This window comes from Daktulosphaira vitifoliae, unplaced genomic scaffold (genome assembly GCF_025091365.1).
Source record: "Daktulosphaira vitifoliae isolate Bord-2020 unplaced genomic scaffold, ASM2509136v1 Scaffold_1, whole genome shotgun sequence".
Lineage (NCBI taxonomy): Eukaryota > Metazoa > Arthropoda > Insecta > Hemiptera > Phylloxeridae > Daktulosphaira > Daktulosphaira vitifoliae.
Genome location: NW_026099572.1, coordinates 41,521,614 through 41,538,445, shown reverse-complemented (window position 1 = coordinate 41,538,445; position 16,832 = coordinate 41,521,614). Strand labels below are relative to the sequence as shown.

The window sequence follows — 16,832 nt, the reverse complement described above, 5'->3', positions numbered from 1 at the left end:
AAGTCAACGAACGTAATCAAAACAATCCATGTGTTTGATAATAGAAGTTGTTGGTATATTTTTTAATGGGAAAACAGTGTTCCCTAACATGATAACACTGAGTGATTTGATATAACACACGATTATTACTATATAATCACGATATAGCCGTGATTTAACGTGGAACGATGTTAGGAAAACAAATCTACTACATAACCTATTGTAAAGTTTGTTTTCTTGGTATTTATTAAAAAGTCACACCGTAAAATCAATCCATTTATTATTATTATATATACCTACTTTTAGGTTTTCAAATTTAAGTTACTGTAACAAACTGTACACTTAACGAATCTAAGTTACAAATTATCTTAAAAAAAATTGTTAATAATAAAAATTGCTCACTCTTTTAATAACGGCTTACCTCAAAATATGATGTTTTTGATCAATGTTTATCAAGTACACATTATAAGGGGCTAGGAGGTGATATTCTCCAGAGCCCATGAGCGACTTAAATGTCAAGACAGTAACTTTTTTTTTATTCTTAGCTTCAATGCTTTTAAATGAAAACTTTTTTAATGTATTAATAAATAATAATGCACTATTAAATAAAATAAAGAAAAGCGTTCTGACCCTTGGCACAACTAGTGCAAAAATCTAAGATGTCCTAAATTGTGTAAGGCTCACAAAGCTCCGCTTAAACACCTCAATAAATTATATTATTATAGATAGCCATACATTATATCATTTATAATGTATAATGCCGATTTTAAAAATGACGGTTTATAGATGCCTGTTTAACCGAGCTAATGGTTGTGGTTGATCGGTAACTTAATGTTGAAATATCCAGTATGCTCAAAATAACGATTTTATTTGTTACAATAGTAGTATAATGTAAAACTAATGAAAGATAAAACAAAGTTGATTTAAAAAAAAATTAATAATAATTTTTTATAAATAAAAATATTTAGTTAAAACTATAGGCATTAAATTAAAATTTTCAGTTACTATTTAATGGTATATTAAACAAATGCATCAAAATATTACTGGGAAGTACTCATTTTTATATGTTTGCATTTCGAATTTAATCAAATGTTTTATTTTAATAATAACAAACAATAAATTATTATCATCATAGTTAATTTATAAATATCGATCATGGTAATTTGTACCACTTTAATGTTAAAAGAAACGAGAGGCGTTTGTACATTTGATTGTTTGATAATTAATTTTTTATCCCGTTTTGATATTACTGACTTAGTAATAACTGCTAATAATTATAATTATAAGTGCTTCAATGTAATTTAAAAATAAATATGTATTTGTTCTAGAGTGGAATAGATTTTTTAATTGACTAATATAGTAACTGACATTTAAAATAATTATTGCAAATGAACGTGTGTGAGTTTATTTTCAACACTTTAACAATTCACGCTAATTTACTTATCCAAAAACTGCTATAAATATCAATGTAAATATTATTAAGAGAATTTTCTCGAAAAAAGAATATTCTTCTGCAGATAATTACGGAATAATATGTTTATAAAAATAAAACTAAATAATTTCCTTAATACTGAAAATGTATGATACAAATATAATCATCATTTACACCCAGAGAAAAACCTCGATCTATATAATAAATTCATTGTTCAATTTGATAAATATATCATTACTATTGAATCAATGATATATTTATCAATATGATATTTTTTTTGTCTTGAACAACAATTATTTATAAGAATAGTTATTTTGTTCGTATTAATAAAACATTATCATAAACCCTTGATAAAATTTCTCTTTCAATTTTGATTGAGGTTTTTCTTTGGGTGTACTTAATTTATAGTCGCATATTAACATAAACAAAAATATCAAACATTTTCTAAAGAAACATTGTATTATAAAATGATTATATTGTTTATTTTTTTTTCTATGGATTCTCAATATCTATTTATTTATTGTTGGGAATAATTTAAATGGTATATAAATAATTTAGATGAAAAAACAAATAATTACTATTTGGTTAATTATGATTGACCAAGTCGCATAACTTAAAAAAAAGTTAATTTTTTTATAGTTATATATAAACATAATATATTTGTATTTAATTTGAATTATAAATATTATTATTACAAAAAAGTGAATGGAAAATATAAATAATCATTAATTAATTGTATTTATATAGGTGCGCTGTTAAATAATTAAAAAATTATCATAATAACTAGATAAAATAATTAAATCATGCTTTTAGCATGGTTTGAATATGTTCCAAAATAAATAGGAAATAACGATTAAATATCAATGTGTATTAGTATAACATTAAAGAAAAGTATCCTAGTAGGAAATTTTGAAGTAATTTTATTAAAGTTGTACATTTAAATTAGTTTGAAGACACAAATGTTTTAGATTTAAGTATTTAAGATAATTTTAATATTTTAGAAAACTAAGCCGTAATAGTAAAAGTAATCTATTATGTAAAATTACCCCAATACATAAGTCATCTTGTAATTTTTTTTCATAATATTTAAGTCTGAAAAAAATTTAAACAAAGTATTTTACATTGATACAACTAAGACTATAATATTGACGAAGTAATGAATTATAATTGTAACTATAATTTATATAACGCATTGCATTGTAGATTTTAGAATATGAGTTTTAAAATTTACAAACATTTATGTCAAGGAGTTTTATCTGATGATTATTTGGTTATAGATGGATGTATCGAGAAGATCAAAAGTAATGATAATAATTAAATTAAATTTTGATATATATTTCAACTTATAACTAAAAGGATTGTTCACAGTTTTCAAGTAAATTATTTGAACAATTAGAAGACTATGATGAATTCTGGAAGACAAAGCTTAAAACAGATTTATCAAAACATCCAGCACAACAAAAATTACGTGAATTAAATATGACAGAAAAATGTATGAAAATAGATATAGATTATTTAAGTATGCATTTAAATTATATTTTTACAAAAAAATTATGCAAAATTTAACTATTTATTTTTACACTTCATGTAAACAGGAAGTTTAAAACTTTAACATACTAACTATTAAGTTAAAAAATAGTAGATGCTAATTAATTGATCAACATTTATGTCTAGTTAGTAGTTAAAATTGAATTGTTTTGGCTTTATTATTTAAAATGTTAATTTATGCTACAATATAAAAATAATGAACAATTTTGTATATACTACAAAAATTGAATAATAATAGACTAGGTTTAATATATTAATATTTTTTAAATATATATTAGGTTTAAAATATTGATGTATCAAGGTTTAATTGATTAACTTAAATGTAATATTTAATCAAGATAAGAAAAATTTAAAAAAAGGTAGAATTTCTTATAACTTCATAGATTATTTTCATAAGAGTTATTTTAATTTTCAAAATCAAAATTAATTTTTTTTTTTTTAGAGTACTTGAGAAATTGAAATTTTTGGAACATTTCACTATTAAATCCGCATATTAGGAAAAATTTTTAGTTGTTTTAAATAAGTCTGTTATTTTATAATAGTAAATCTCATATTTTCTAATGAATAAATCATTATACATTCGCAACTTTATTTTTGGATCTTATTGTAAAACATAAAAGTTTATTCTTAATCTATGGTTGGTTATAGTTGCTTATATTATATATTAAACTGAAATTTCACAAGAGATAGATCAAGTGAATATTTCTGAATAAATTTTTACATAAGAGCAGTGGCATAAAAACTAGATCATTAGAATGTTCAATATGTTAGGAATTATCTAAAGCATAAGGGAATTTAATTCATGGAAACAGACACAAATTTTTCTGCGAAGTTTGGGTTAGTGGTAAACAAAATAGAGAACCATTTACACTGAACAGTACCAAAACAACAAAAGCAGGTCACAAAATTTACAGTGATGTTTGTGGACCCACGAGAGAAAATTCTCTTTATGGTAAAAATATTTTTTATATTCTAAGATGATTAGTCTTAGTATACATAAGTATATTTTATAAAACAAAAATCAGAAGTAAAAGAAAGCTATAATTAATTCTTAAATTTAGTATAAACACATGAAACCAGCGTACCATATATACCACAGCAAAATGGTGAATCGGAACGAATAATGCTTTCAATTAAATAAATATCTAGAACTATGTTGTACAATACACATTTGTCAAAACATTTTTGGCCTGAAGCAGTAAATACAGCTGTATATGTATTGAATCGTACGGAAAATTTAGTTTACAAAGAAAAAAATACCTTATGAATTATAGTATAATAAAAAGCTCAATATAAGCAAATTAAAAGTATTTTATAGTTAAGTTTATATACTAAAAGAAAAACATTAAAAATGGAATTAAAAAATGAAAATGAAGGATATTATTATAGGCTTTGATATATAGATTCATTAAACAAAGATCTTATTTTCAAAGAAGCTACAGAAATGGAGATAAAAATTAGATTAGAAGATAAAAAAATTAATTCAAAAACGATGGTCGAAAGTGAAGATAATAACATTGATGATGAGAATAATATTGAAAGAAAATAATATGTGAATGAATTTAATCAATCAGCAGATCAGACTCAAGAACAATCAAAACTGAGACTTAGAGATAGATGTAATATAGAAAAACCTATAAAATATAGAATAGAAACATTTTATTCAAAATATGATAATTCAATTACATATGAAGGAGTTATAACACAAGAAAATTCGAAAATTAGAAAAAGCAATAGATGAAGAAATATTATTTAAAAAAATGCAACGTATAAGTTAGTAGGTTTAACAATAAATAAAAAAACAGTGATTGGGTATTTCAAATCAAACTTAAGAAAAATAGAGAAATTGATCGATTTAAAGTTTAATTAGTAATAAAAGGCTATGCACAAGTGCATGGAATTGATTTTTAAGAAACTTTTAGTCCATTTGTAAAGTATGACTGTATACTCGTATTACTAGCAATAGCAGCAGACAGAAAATTAAAACTTAGATAACTTGATATTCAAGAAGCCATTTTATATCATGATCTTGAAAAAGAGATTTACATTAACTAGCCAAAAGGATATGAAGATGGAAATTTGCAAACTTTAACAAAGCTTATAATATAATCCATATTATGGAATGAAACAAGTACCCATGGTAGAATAAAAAAATTAAAAATTTGTTGTTAAACTTTAATCTAAAATAAACAAACGCAGATCCCCGTTATTTAGTAAGTAATAAAAATGAACAATTAATGATTGTAACTACTTTTGTACGATGGGACCACAACAGCAAAAAATGATGAATAAGTGGACATGACGGAGAGTGACTTTGAGACAAAATCTAGAGAACTTAATAGTTTTCTGGGAATTGAAATCGATCATAAATTGGATGGATCAATATTAATACATCAGTTGATATATTGCCAACGCGTTTTTGATAGGTTCAAATTGGGATAAATCAACGTCTTGTATTCCTGCAGACTTACAATACTTATTAGATGCAAATTTATTAGAATATTTACAAAAACGGAAAGTACCATACAGAGAAGCAGTAAGAAGTTTGTTATATCTAAGCCAGATTACATGGCCTGATATAATATTTGCTGTAAATCTCGACAGTTGCTATTTATAAAAGTTCCTGATAATACGTTGGAATGCGGTGAAACGCATCTTAAAATATTTAAAAGAAACTTATAACTATGATTTATTGTTTGATTCTAGACAGAAACTTAAGTTAATAGGTAATAATGATGTTTGGTACAGAACGCTTTTAGCAAAAATCTAGTAGATCAGTTACAAAAATCGTTGATTATATTATACCTTGTGACAATTGATCTCTAGCATCTTGTTTTACTCACCCCCTGCCCACACAATACGGCAATCGATGTCCTCCGTGTCAATTGTCATCCGTGTACAGTTCATCGTCGTAGGTCTGTCAATCAATTGTTTTATGTGTTATATTCTTTTCTGTAGCAAGCGCTTTCGCTTGAATAATATATTGTTCGGCTACTATACGACGTTATTCTTATTATTTCTTTATTGCACCCTTGTATTCAAAGTTCTCGTACCTTTGTACGACACCATTGAACTATTTTGTTTTATGTCTCTTCGCCGGCCATTAGTATTTAAGGGCCCCCGTTACCCCTTAAATTTAAGATATTCTTTGAAGAACTTCTAATATATGTGGTTATTTATTATTTAATTATTGTCTTCTCTCGTTACTTATTGAATGTGCGGTAAGCCGTTATCTTCTCAGTTGACTCCTCTCTTACTTCAATAATAGCGATTTAATAATAGCTACTTCAATAATAGCGGTAAACCGGCATTCTAGTGCAGTGCATAACTAGCTGCCATAAGGTCTAGCTGCTTCGTATGAAACAAATGATGCTGACTATGTTGATGGTACAACAATTAGATGATCAATATCAGGATACATTTTCATGATGACATATAGAACAGTAGCATGGTGTTCACAAAAAAAATTCGGTAGTACTTTCAACTACAAATAATGAATACATGACATTGAGTCAAGTGATCTAGGAACTAACTTGGTTGACGCTACTAACAAGTGAACTTCTGGAAATACAGAGAAAGACACCTGTTTTGTATGCGGACTATCAATGTGTCATCAAATAAGTTAAACATTTCATAAAACAACAATTTCATAAACGAACTAAACATATAGATGTGAGAAGTTCAATGAAGAGATGTTTTCACTACAGTATGTGACCAGAAAAGAGCAGTTAGTTGACATATTGACTAAGCCAACACCACCTACAAGATTTTAAACTCAGAGAAAGTTTAGGAATTAGATAAATCATTTTTTTTTAATTAACTATGTACGGGTGTATTATTTAAGGGAGTGTGTTGATATTATTAAACAACACATTGGGTTCAGTAGTATTATTTTAGTACATTTAACAGTTTAAAATGTACTTTTACTTATGTAAGTAAATGCAATACAGCCTTTTGTATAAATGTTCAAGATTTAACTGTTGTTTGCTGTCTATATGGTTAAGCGACCCGTTGCTGTTATACATCTATTATATTATATGCTCTGATATTTTATATTATGTACTATTATATTGAATAATTTTTAAATCTTATAATTACATAATCTATTCCATTCAGCAAGTTCATATAAGAACTTTTATTGTATAACTTATTATTCAATGCCTTAAATAATAATATAAAAAAAGTCTTTAGAGCAACTATAAATTTCTAAGCCTCGTTTTGATTAAAATTTTAGATAACGTCTATAACCATTTTAATAATTGATCTTACTATATAAAATGTTTAATCTACTTTGTAATGTAAGTATAGTAACTTTATAAAATATGAATCGTTTAAGAAAACTGTTACCATATCTCTTTTTGATTAAAAATAATAATTTTCATTTTCTATGATTATTTTATAATTTCTTTTTTTGGAGCGAGCTGGATCGCTATAATTATTGTGACCTTTATCAGTCTCTTAGTCTACCCATATATCTATATATTAAAAATAGTATATATCATACACAATGGTGATTTCATACAGTAATGTGAATGAGTTAGACCCCTGAATATTTATTTAAATCATTGGTGTTTTTGGAATATATTATAATAATTATTACTAATTTAATAAAAACTTATAATAATAAACCAAATAAACAAAGTATTTTGCCTTAAAAAAAAGCTTGTATAAGAAACAAGAAGTTTTAACCTATTAATTCATTAGGATAATTTAATCTTTCATTGAAACACTTTATTTTCAAATTCTTACCATTATCGTTTAAAGAGGAGTTTTAATTTAACAACTTTTGTATATTAGTAATTTTTAGGAAATTTCTTAATTTTTATTTTTTATATTTTAACTAAATTTTGCATCACCTGTTTCGTCATTTTTCAAATTTTTTGACAGGAAGCATTTGTCATTTTAGCTTCAATGCGAAGCTGAGAAAATATTAATTTTACTATAATGTGTTTTTTTTAGCTTCGATACGAATCTTCGTTCCCCGTAAATGGAGGAAATCTCCAAAAAAATTACAAATTTAAAAATCGCTAATTTTTTACTTTTTTTCAATTATTTTTACTTAAAACTGTCATAACTTTTTTAAAAATGACCAAAACAATATAATTTTTTTTTTATAAATCTAACCCTTTATCTGCTCACAAGAGGGATTCAAAATGACAACTTTTTCATTAAAAATTAACTTTTGAAAGTGTTCCGGAAATACTGACACTTTTATATATACCTTAAATTAAAGCTTATATAATATACTTTATTATTGAAAAAAAAATTTCGGATTTTATTTTTGTGTGAAAATTCTCGATTTTATATTTTACATTTTTTACTCTATAATGTTATTACTTATTGAAAAGTGTATGGATCAACACAATTTTTTTTATGAGAAATATTTTTTAATAATTCCTTTTTCATTTGACATACTTTATCTTAATCAGGATATTAATAAGGAAATAGATCATGTAGATTTTGGAATAATCCATTAATTTTTTAAAGTTAAACACTATCTTAAGTTTTGCATCGAAGCGTTTTTTTTTATAGTGATTTTAATCATTGTCAGATATCATTATACTTGATCCAACTATGCCACGTCACCACTATGCAGCGACCTCCCTGTGCTGGGTTTTTTATGTTTTTAACTTTATATCACTATCATTTTTGAAAAATGTATGGATTATTATAATTTTTTTATGAGAAATAATATTTATATATTTTTTTCAATTCGTCATATTTTAGTTGTTTTAGTTATTCTTGTAAGTTTTTTATATAGTAAGTTTGATGATTGTTATTTTGTCGACTATAACAGTTACCAATTTATTTTTAATTTAGATCCAAGCTTTTTCAAAAATTGTTTATTGATTATTTTACTTAAATAAAAAATTTATCCAGTTGTCCAGCCAACAAAGAAAATATGGCGGAAAAAATTCCCAACAAAATTTTTTTTTTTAAAGTTGAATTAAGATATGTATAATGACATTTTAAAAGTCCTCATCGATTGGAATTGAGCTTCTTTTTAGTCTTAATTTTTTTAGTCTTACTCTCTTAAATGTTTCCATTATGTATAAAAATAATATTTACAACATTTTATGTCAATAAATTAACCATTTTATATTAAGTTTAACCCGTGCCCACGCCTTAATAGTTGTGCAACGTGTTATTATTTAACAAACCATTTTTTTAAAGTGCTTTATCAATTCTTTACGAATTTATTTACTAAATTATTGTTCTTTAATATGACATTTAAGTTTATAACTGAAACGCAAACAATTATGATAAGTGGTATTTCTATAAGCAAACTATGCCTTAAAAACGATTAATGTGCTTTTGGTAGTATTGATAATAACACTGACAAAAATCTGGTATGTATGATAACTTATTATTCATACAAAATAAAGAGTTTTTGAATAAATATTTATTTTACTCTGCAGAAATTATAAATTTTTAATAGTTTCCAAGAATTTGAGTGGCCTATGCTTAATCCTGATTTTATACATTCTGTATATTTAGATAAATATTTCAATATTATTCATACAAATAACTAAGATTAATTTTAATCAATCAATTTTACTTTCATTCAGTCTTTACATTTTTATGAAAAATTTTTATAAATTAGAAACCAGATACAGTCAGGTCCGGCATAGAATTTCTGGAACATTTTTAAAAATAAATTTAAAAATTCCTACTCTTTATACGTATTTATCAAGCTCATATTCTTCATTGTATAAAGGGATGAGATCAAATTTGGGAAAAAGTTTCCTTAAACATTTTTTTTTAATAATATAAAGTTTTATAATATATAAAATCAGAAATTTAATACAAAAATGTTTTTTTAAAATAACAATTGCATAGAAGATAAGGTGTCGGGACAATTTTTTTTTATTAGAGTATTTAAATTAATAAATACAAATATTTTTATAATCTTTAATAATAGGCCAGTCAACGAAGGAATAATTTTGGCGAATAACGGAAAGAATTCCCAACAAAATTTTTTTTTTTTAAAGTTGAATTGAGATATGTATAATGACATATTAAAAGTCCTCATCGAATGGAATTGACCTTTTTTTTACAGTCTTGAAAAAGTTAAAAAATATGAGCTTTTTTAATTTTCTCAAAAAATAATTAACTTCCAAAAAGGTTTCGTACAAAAGTTGTTTAAAAGACAATTTTAAACAAAAAAGGTATCTTCTATTTTTTCATTTAATATGAGTACTAAAATTTATTTTTCATTTTTTCCATTTTACAGTTACTTTTTATCATGTTATACTTACATTAGACACAATGTTATAAATACATAATACTGATACAAGTATAAAGGGTGATCCTTTTAAGCTAGCCATTCTAATTCTCTTAAAATAATAATCATGTTAAACAAATAATTAGTTTTATTTTCATATATTTCTCGATTTGTCAATTATTAAGTATTTTTATAATTCATCTTATAAGGGTGACAATTTTATTTTTTTTAATAGCAAAATTTAGATTTAACTAGGGTAAAAATAAAAATTAGATTTTACACTTGATATATGACTATGAATAAAATCACTATCATAAGAAACGCTTAGATGCAAATCTATAGATTTCATTTTAAGAAATCGATGTATTAGTCCAAAAGAAATATAAACACCTATTTCCCTATTTATATCTGAAAACAAGTTTTACTTATGATTTATAAACATAACACACAAATAAATACTTATTATAGTAATTAAATTTAGTATTAAATTGATATTGAATATTTAATATAGTAATTAATATAAAAAAATACCATTTAAAGTTAAATAATTTTTACATTACCCTATTCCAAAAATTGATTTAGGTTTTGTGGCCCAACAAAAATTAATTATTTTTTGAATAAAATTATTTAAGCGCATAAAAAATTAAGTCATATCTGGGACAAACATTTTAAAACGATGCTACAAATTTTAATATATAAAATGAGATAAGATATTTCAATATATTTTTTGTTAAACCACTATTGAAAATTTTAAATGACATAAAACTAAGCCTGAACGTAAAATAAAAAATATTTATTAAATGTTTAATTTTGTTATAGGTATTCGAAATTGACATCAGATTGCAATAGAATTATGTGTTTGAGGACTCACTATACAACTGATGAAGATAATATGAATGTACCATTAGTAATAAAAGTAATTATCGCATACCTGGATATGCAATTGAAAAATAGACCAATATTTGGAAATTAAATTATTATTGGTTTAGAATATTTGCGTTTATAGCAATTCTTATCAATAATACCCCCTATTAAGTGAAAATTCTATTGCGATGTACTCTTGTAAGTAATATTAAAATAATTCATTAATAAGTAAATATTAACGTATAAATTATGTTTTCAGGGTGCATTACCGTTTAGACTAAAGGGAATTCATTACGTGAACCCACCAAAATTCATAGGACGCGTTTTGAATTTTTTTAAATTGTTTTTACAAAATGAATTAAAGGATAAGGTATGTCTTAATTAATTTGATGTATTTGTATTTAATACATACAATATTATATACTAATTGCACCTACAAATAGATTTATCAAAAATTAATTACACAATTTAAGTTACTTATTGAAACTTTGGAGTGAAAATAATTATAATTTTATAATATCCATGTTTACTTTCATAGAATTTGATAATATTGAGTCCTTAATAAAAAAATAGAGTTAATATTTTTAACACAATACATGAAACACGGTTATTGAGAGGTATAATTTTTGTTAATATAATTAATTACTTATTTATCACGGTAATTCAAAATATTATTTGATTTAATTATTATAGACTTCCAAAATAATTCATAATATAAAATTATAATATTGTTCTAATATATAGTATTTAGTAAGAAAGGTAACGGATTTTTATGTTCTTATTCTACGTAACAATTGAGCTATTTCTTATATACCTGTATAATTAGATTTTTAGAACAAAAAAAAAAAAAAATTTTTTTTTTATTAATATATTTTTAATACAAAAATTAGATCTATGCTAAAAATACTTTTATTTAGTTGAAATTGCATGAAACTATTGATACTCTCTATATGTACATTCTTAAATATGTTTTACCAAAGTATTATGGTGGAGATGGTTGTAGAATTGAAAAAATTGAAGGTAACAATAAAATTTCAAATAAATATACCTTCTGAATCGAGATATATTTTTTAAATTTTACAGATAAATGGATAGAATATTTACTTGAAAATAAAAAATGGATGGACAATTAACCTAAAGCTGATTTGTCAAAATGCTTCAAATATATTAAAACTGATGATCTGAGTATTGATGGAACATTTAAGAAGTTGGATGTTGACTAATGAAAATATTTTATTAAAATTGTCACCAATCATTGTAGTATATTAAATTTGGGAAATAGAAGGATGTAAAACTGATTATTATTTATTTATCATATATATATATATATATGATTACTTAAATGATATAAATAAAATTGTAAGCTAAATACTTCAATATTTCATAGACATTTTTATTACAACATTCATAATAAATGAAAATTATGATAAAAAACAATAAATTATAAAAACCAATTATCATAACATTTATAAATAAAATGTAAGAGCAATAAAAATTAAGCATGAATTTGGATATAATAGTTAAATCATAATAATAGTATTTAAATTATAAAACTAACACTTATTTTAAAATTACTTAAATGTATGCAAATAAACTTTGTATCACCTAGATTAATTTTGCACAAATTCAAGTAAACATGAATGGTAATGTAATTAATATTAAATTTTATATAATCAATTAAAGGCCAATAATAAATGTAGAAAAATGATTAAATTTGTCAAATTAATCCATCTTGAATTTTTCATTTATTTTATAATTTAAAATAAAAATAATGTATGTAGAATTTAATAAAACTAGAATTAGTAATGTACAATTCGTTTATTAAGTATAAAACTTAAAGGAATGCAAATAAATACTATTTATAGCTTTTAATAGTATTTTTTTTTAATGAAAATGTTTCATAAAACACATTTTGACTACTTTAAAATTTTTTTTTTTAAGATTCAAAATTTCTTAAAATTAATATAATAATGAAAAATGACTCAATAATTTTAAGTTATCATACCATGTTTTCTAATGTATAGAAAAAGAACATAATTGTACACACACACACACATATATATATATATAAATAAATAATATAATAATATGTCAATAGCATTAAGTAAAAAAGTACAAAAATGTTACATTTCTTAATGATTATATTAAGCTGCCATAATTTTCATTTGGTACCTTAGGTTTAATGTTAGGCTGCTTATTTTCATTGTTTATCAAATTATCACTATAAGATTCACTCTTCCCATTCACAGATTTGTTACTTAGAAAAGAAAAAGAAATTAGAAAATTAAGGATTAATTTTGATAATATTAATAGATTATATATTATTAATATTGTAATTTTAATGTTTATATAAAGTAATATAATACCAATTGAGTATAGATTTACCTATAATGTATCTCTAAAATAAATGTTATGCCATATTGAATATTCAAGAATCAAAGATTTATAAGTTACATAAACTAAAATATTTTTTATTTGTTTAGCTCATATCCTGTTTTTATTTATTATAATTAACAAAATTATTTCTTTCCCTAAAGTATTCTAGATTTTTAACAAATTTATATTTTATAATATTTTTAGGAGACTGCTAATATCAATGAAATTTTTAGGATTTTGTTTTGGGAGATATGTATAAAAAAAATGTTGCTATTCCTCGTGAGAATGCTCATGACTGATAAATATTTTAGCAAAATTAAGCTTACCTAGTAAAAATTAGGTCCATAATATTTTATTTAAAAATAATTTAAATCAATTATGAAATTCTATTTTATTATTAACTAACATAATTCATACTGTGTATGTGCATAAATCAGTTATGTGGTTAGTAAAATAGTACTCTTTTTGAGCATGTCTGTAATAGTTAATAAAGTATCTGTACATTTTTAATTTATGGTGAACATTTTCCAATTTAAGCTATTTTATGTGAAATACTATATAACTTCATAAATTGTATCAAACCTCATAAAATATTTAACAAAGCATAACACAATTTTGATCAAGCAAAATATACATAAATGAAGTATCAAAAATATGAGAAAATGGCTGTTTAATATCTAACTCCAAAATAGACATTAATAATGAGCAGACAAAAATTAATTTAAAACACAATTATTTAGTTATTTAAATTATTTAATTTTACAAAAAAAGAAAATAATTCAACAATTTTTTAAATTAAGTATAAATTTTTTTTATAAAATATAATTTAAATGTTTACCTTTCAGAATCTAAATTTTGATTCCTTCGATATGCAAATCTTCTACGCAAAGATGGTGGGGTATCAATAGCAAAAGGGCTATACATTTTAGTGGGAGTCCTACCCAATAAGCATTTGGACCGTGTTTTGGGTGTATTAGGAGTTAAAGGTGATTCATCTAATTTAAAACGACGTCTTGTAGTTGGCCGTAATTTCTAAAAAATGGGATATTAATAAAAAAAGATGCTAATGATAAAACATAGAAAATAACTCATTTACTTGAGTAGCCATTTTAAAACCAGTTCTTAATTTATTCATTGATCTAAAAACTGAATTCATACTATGTTTGAGGGCATCACTCTTTTTTGTAACTGTGTTAACTGCTACTTGCCATACTTGTGAATTACAATTTCTTGATTTAGGACTTCTTCTTGACAATGAGTAAGGACATTCTTCATCAAATCTATCTCGCATTTGACGTTGAATATCGGCTTCCACAATGCTCTCCGTCATCCTCATAGGTTTACAACATTCATTGTTGATGAAACTCAATTTTCGACGCATCATCTTTTTATATTATTCAAATTACAAACGATAAATTTGTAGAAATAATTTAAATTTTTATGATATTAAAAACATAACAATTATGAAGAAGATACGTAAATGATAGTATTTAAACAACAGGTAAATAAATGATACTTAACAAATCTTATTACATAGTTCAATGTACCTGAATTACTTAGAAAAAAAGTGCCATGTGTAAGACGGCAAAATTGCCTACCTATTGTTATTTGGTCAAACAATAAGCAGTAAACACAACATAACCGTTAAAATTCAAAAAACGGATGATATTAGTGGAAGGGATGAAAAAAATGGCTCTATTTTCTAATCTAACAGTGATCATATAACATCGATAAAGATTTGAGGTATTCAGTGTGACCACATATTTAAATAAAAAACAAAATGTGTTATAGTGTATAAGTACGGTAAATTGCATGTAAAAAAAATATAGGCAATACCTACCGTAATAGGTTTGGTTTATTACATTTTTAAAACACGCTTATATTAGTTTCACCTGTATGTATGTATGTATGTATGTATGTTTGTAACTCTCCAAACGCCACGCGTTATCGCATATTCCGTCGTCTAGACTAGACTGTTATACGCATTCACCCCTCCCCACGCCACGCTCACCTCATGACGGCACACTATTCCTATAAAAATTTATTTTTAGTTATCGTACCCGTACACGCGTGTTTGTCATCAATATTATATATATATAAACAAATTTTTATTTTGACTGACCAATACCGCCCGCGTCTAATGCGCCTTACGTATATATGTTTATATATTCCTACCACCGTTTATACCTCAGGTATAACGTTAGTCCGACCCGCCCACCCACAAAATACGGTTATACCTAGTGCATGATACGTTTACGTACTTAAGTCGCTTTACTTGTATATATATATATATATATATATTCTAATTACTATTAAAATTTATATATTAACACGCTTTATTTTAATTAAGAGATATAAAGTATTCATTCCGATTACGAGGGATGATTTCCGTATCGTCATTTTTCGTCACTACCTCCACGTTCCGGGAGTGAGTAATTTACGCGCCTGCTGCTTTCCTTGGATGTGGTAGCCGTTTCTCAGACTCCCTCCCCGGAATCGAACCCTGATTTCCCGTTACCCGTAACAACCATGATATTGATAGTAACTACTATCATAACATGAAACTAAAAAGTAAAAAATAAATATAGTTTAAAAAACTAAAAAAACACGCTTTTAAAGCACATCGAACTAAAAAGTTAAAAATAATTTTTAAAATAATTATGAACAAAAAATACTAGTATTATTGTGATAAAAGCGTGGGTGCTTTGTGCCATATTTTTCGTATATTGAGCGCCCGACGCTTTTATCACAATAATACTAGTATTTTTTGTTCATAATTATTTTAAAAATTATTTTTAACTTTTTAGTTCGATGTACTTTAAAAGCGTGTTTTTTTAGTTTTTTAAACTATATTTATTTTTTCATGCAATTATCACAGACTATATGAAAACAGATAGTTCACTTAGCCGAGAACAATAGAAAAAAAAATCAAGCTCTCTGATTGGGCAGAAGACAAAGCAGTAGAGACTGTTGTACAATTTCATATTATTGTGCAAATAGTTTACAATAATATTGTACAATTCCTCTATCAGTTACAAAAATTATCAATGATATTGGAATTAGTGACACTATTGCATTTTAAATACTTGAACGATAATTAATTATAACTGTTCGCATACTTATTTTGTTTAAATAACGTTTAGTCTTAATAAAAATGTTTTTTTTTTTAATATTGTCTGACATTATGAATATTGTGTTTAATTTGTATAAAAGTTGACATTTTGTGTAGTTTATTATTTCATAAATTTTTTGTCAACGTTTAGTTAGTTTTACCTATAATATATGAAGCTGTAATTTTTGGTAAAACTGTTAATAGTATTATATTTTTTATAAAATTTGAATTATTTTAGATATAATAAATAATAATATAAATTATATAATAAATTTTATATTATTATTATTATTATT

At 24.2% G+C, this 16,832-nt stretch overlaps 1 protein-coding gene and 1 long non-coding RNA gene across 2 annotated transcripts; one reads left to right on the top strand and one right to left on the bottom strand.

The window, feature by feature from the left end:
- Window positions 1-9,226: 9,226 nt before the first annotated feature.
- On the top strand, window positions 9,227-12,068 carry LOC126894231 (uncharacterized). The gene is made up of 4 exons (XR_007701352.1): window positions 9,227-9,309; window positions 11,004-11,246; window positions 11,308-11,418; window positions 11,966-12,068. It is a non-coding gene; the product is annotated as an uncharacterized LOC126894231 (long non-coding RNA).
- A 902-nt stretch (window positions 12,069-12,970) lies between these two features.
- On the bottom strand, window positions 12,971-15,110 carry LOC126894230 (uncharacterized). The gene is made up of 3 exons (XM_050665078.1): window positions 14,521-15,110; window positions 14,263-14,456; window positions 12,971-13,305 (listed from the first exon to the last, which is right to left on the bottom strand). Exons 1-3 carry the CDS (start codon window positions 14,806-14,808, stop codon window positions 13,188-13,190), a joined length of 600 nt encoding a protein of 199 aa, XP_050521035.1. The 5' UTR covers window positions 14,809-15,110; the 3' UTR covers window positions 12,971-13,187.
- Window positions 15,111-16,832: the final 1,722 nt, after the last annotated feature.